Consider the following 3,142-nt stretch of genomic DNA (forward strand, 5'->3'; position numbering starts at 1 on the left):
TAGAAAATAGTTATTTTAATTGTTATATTTCACAATATTGCTGATTTTACTGTTTTTTTGTTTTTGTTTTGTTTTTTTCAAATAAGTGCAGCCTTGGTGAGCATGAGACTTAAAAAATATATTACAAAATCTTGCTGACCCCAAACTTTTGTGTACATGTAATATTTATTTTAAATTGGCTAGTTTGTGCAAGTAAATTTATTTAAACTGGTTGTTAAAAGTTCAAATGGATTGTGTTATGTTCTATAATTGCTGTTAATAAATCTGTCAGAAAAAATATACTAAAGTTTCACCTTTAGGGGTACAACAGCCTGGCAGCCTTTTACAAAAATTAACCATGGTTTTATTACAGTAACCACAGTTTACCGCAGTATTTGTAGTAAAACTGCAGTAACCACAAATTTACCATGGTAATAATAATAATACATTTTAGTACTTATGTAACATCGTGTTTATTTCTCATGAGGTATCCTCAAAGGTGCACCTTTGTAGCTTATCTACCCTTAAAGCATGCATACTTGAATGGTACTAATATGCTCACTTTTAGGGGTATAGTTGCACCTTTGAGGTTACTGCCCCAGTAAAGTGCTAAAATACAATTATAGTATATTTTATTTCTGACAGTGTAAACAAAATGGCCTATGAAATGTTAAAAAACATGGCTTTAAAATCTAATATTAAGTGAGTATAATTACTGATTATATTCTTTTAATAAGTTTAGTTTACAGGTATCAGTATCGGTATCGATATCGGCAATACTGGGCTTGAAAATATCGGTATCGGATCGAAAATAAAATAAGAGGTATCGCCCATCCCTAGCCTCCAGTTTCCCCTTTGCTTTGCTGCCTCCAGCTAGGCCTGGCCGTGCGTCACTCAGAAAATAACAGGCCAATCAGAAGAGAGGCTCATGAATATTAATTAGACAGGCCAAAATCGACCTGTTCTCAGCAGAGCTCCTGAGAGAGGAGCTGTAAAAATATATTGAGATGGTTTTTGGTATTTATACCGCAAATATATATTCTTAAAGGGTTAATTCACCCAAAAATGAAAATTAGGATGGGCTCATTTTAATTCAGTGTTTTTGGACTGATGCATGCAACACTGAGTGCCATGAAACAGCTTTAAAGATCAAAGACATTTTTTTTATATAACTCCGACTGGATTTGTTTGAAAGAAGAAAGTCATATACACCTAGGATGACTTGAGGGTGAGTAATTTATGGGCTAATTTTCATTTTTGGGTTAACTAACCCTTTAAGGACATCAAAACCTAAAATAAAACTCCAGAAAGTTGTAAAATATGTGACCTTTAAGAAAATTTATAAATGTACTTTGTTTTTATTTCATCTGCGGTATTTATAGTTTTTAAATGTGTATGTTTCAAAACCTGTTGTTTATATACAGTATGTAGAAATTATAATATAGTTATTATATTGATCTAATCAAGAAAGTCTAAAGCTATTTGTGTTTTTACCCATTGTTTCTACAGTTTTATTACAAGTACAACAGTAGCGTAACTTATGGCGCTACTATGCAATTTCATTACATTTCAATGTTAAATAGTCATTAAACAATATGTTTTACAGTATTATTATTATTGCACCAGTCCTTGCGATTTTGAGTGTCTATATGTGTGAATCACCTGGTGTGTATCGCTTTATGACTTGTGTGTCTGTGAGCTGTTTGTTTTGAAGGAAGTAGCAATTTCTCCCTCAATTACACCGAGCTGATCCGTCTCATTAGCAACTTCATGCTAACCTGGCTCGATCTTTCAAGCTGATGTGCAATAGCGAGATGCTGCAGTTCTTGTTCATATTTAGCCAGTACAGGTCCAAATGGGGTTTATTGCAGAACTCTAAGTGTCCTGAGGCTGTTTTCGTTCTCTCTCCAACATACATTAGAGGCCTGGATCTAAAGTTCATCTTATACTGGAGAGTGTAAACATTGAGTCTAACCAGCAGGAAACCATTTGATTGACAGCACCATGCCTTTTTAAAAATATCATCTCAATTTCCCAAAACAGGAGGGAGTATGCTGGTTAGGTGCACTGCGTCAGGTGGTTTACAGTCAAAGCAACACGGTTGCCTGGCAACCATAAATTATAGGTCATCTAGAGAATTGACAGTTATATTGACAAAGTGTGTGTATGTGTGTGTGTTTCAGCCAGGGTGTGTGAACACAACAGAAGTGGACATAAAGAAATCATCCAGAATGAAGAACCCTCACAAAACAAGAAAGGTAACACAAAACCCACTAGCACTGCAGGAAATCCAGCATTTAATCAAATTACTCAAGGTTTTAATATCCTAAACCATGTGATTATTCACTGCAGCAGTTATTCCACTCATTATACCATTGAGCGTCTGCATTTGATGAATCAATCAACCACTGAGCTAATTCAGAATACTGAATCAGTCTTAAATCAATCCACCAATCACAAATCCTAGCAATCCAGAACGGCTCACCTCAGCAATCACGCAGCTGCCCATGTGAAATCCCCAATCACTGATGCAATCACACAGAGATCTCTTCTCTGATATCTGAGCCTGTTTTAAATTGATCTAAATATGGTTGTAAATTATTCTGATGATTTTCACAGTCTGTGTACGGCCTTCAGAATGACATTCGCAGCCATAGCCCCACCCACACACCCGCCCCTGAAGCCAAGCAACCAACCGAGGAAGAGCTTCGGGAACAGGTAACACCAGATTGTATAGGCAGAGTATTTGAATTTAAGTTTTTGAGTGTTCTGTTTGATAACTTGATGTCAGATAAAGTTTAGTCTATCCCTGCTAGACGAAACAGGGATAGACTAAACTTTATCTGACATTCTAAATTAAGAATTCATTTCAATTCAATTCTCACAACTTCATTTGTTATATAGTAAAATCGTGGCCACGTTGTTCTAATTCATTCCCTTGTTTTAGTTGAATTGTGACCATGATTTAGCTCCATTAAAATGAGGAAACAAAATAGTAAAACATATCCACAATTTAACTAAAATTATAGTACAGTGTGGCTTTAATTTAACTGAAATGAAGGAATTAATTCTTGGCCAAGATGTAGATGGGTTTGTTTCTTTATCAGAAGAGATCTGGAGAAATTTAGCAATACATCACTTGCTCAACAATAGATCCTCTGCA

General features: G+C 35.3%; 1 protein-coding gene across 1 annotated transcript in view; it reads left to right on the forward strand.

Annotated features, from left to right (window-relative positions):
• The window catches only part of rgs7a (regulator of G protein signaling 7a), a 61,961-nt gene that overhangs the window by 46,471 nt on the left and 12,348 nt on the right, over positions 1 to 3,142 (forward strand). Inside the window, exons 9-11 of the mRNA XM_016269917.1 lie at positions 2,163 to 2,237; positions 2,599 to 2,697; positions 2,771 to 2,775. Of these exons, the coding sequence (XP_016125403.1) occupies positions 2,163 to 2,237; positions 2,599 to 2,697; positions 2,771 to 2,775 (179 nt within the window). The remainder of the gene's footprint in view (positions 1 to 2,162; positions 2,238 to 2,598; positions 2,698 to 2,770; positions 2,776 to 3,142) is intronic.

The sequence above is a fragment of the Sinocyclocheilus grahami genome, unplaced genomic scaffold, assembly GCF_001515645.1.
Source record: "Sinocyclocheilus grahami isolate Dianchi unplaced genomic scaffold, SAMN03320097.WGS_v1.1 scaffold54.1, whole genome shotgun sequence".
NCBI lineage: Eukaryota > Metazoa > Chordata > Actinopteri > Cypriniformes > Cyprinidae > Sinocyclocheilus > Sinocyclocheilus grahami.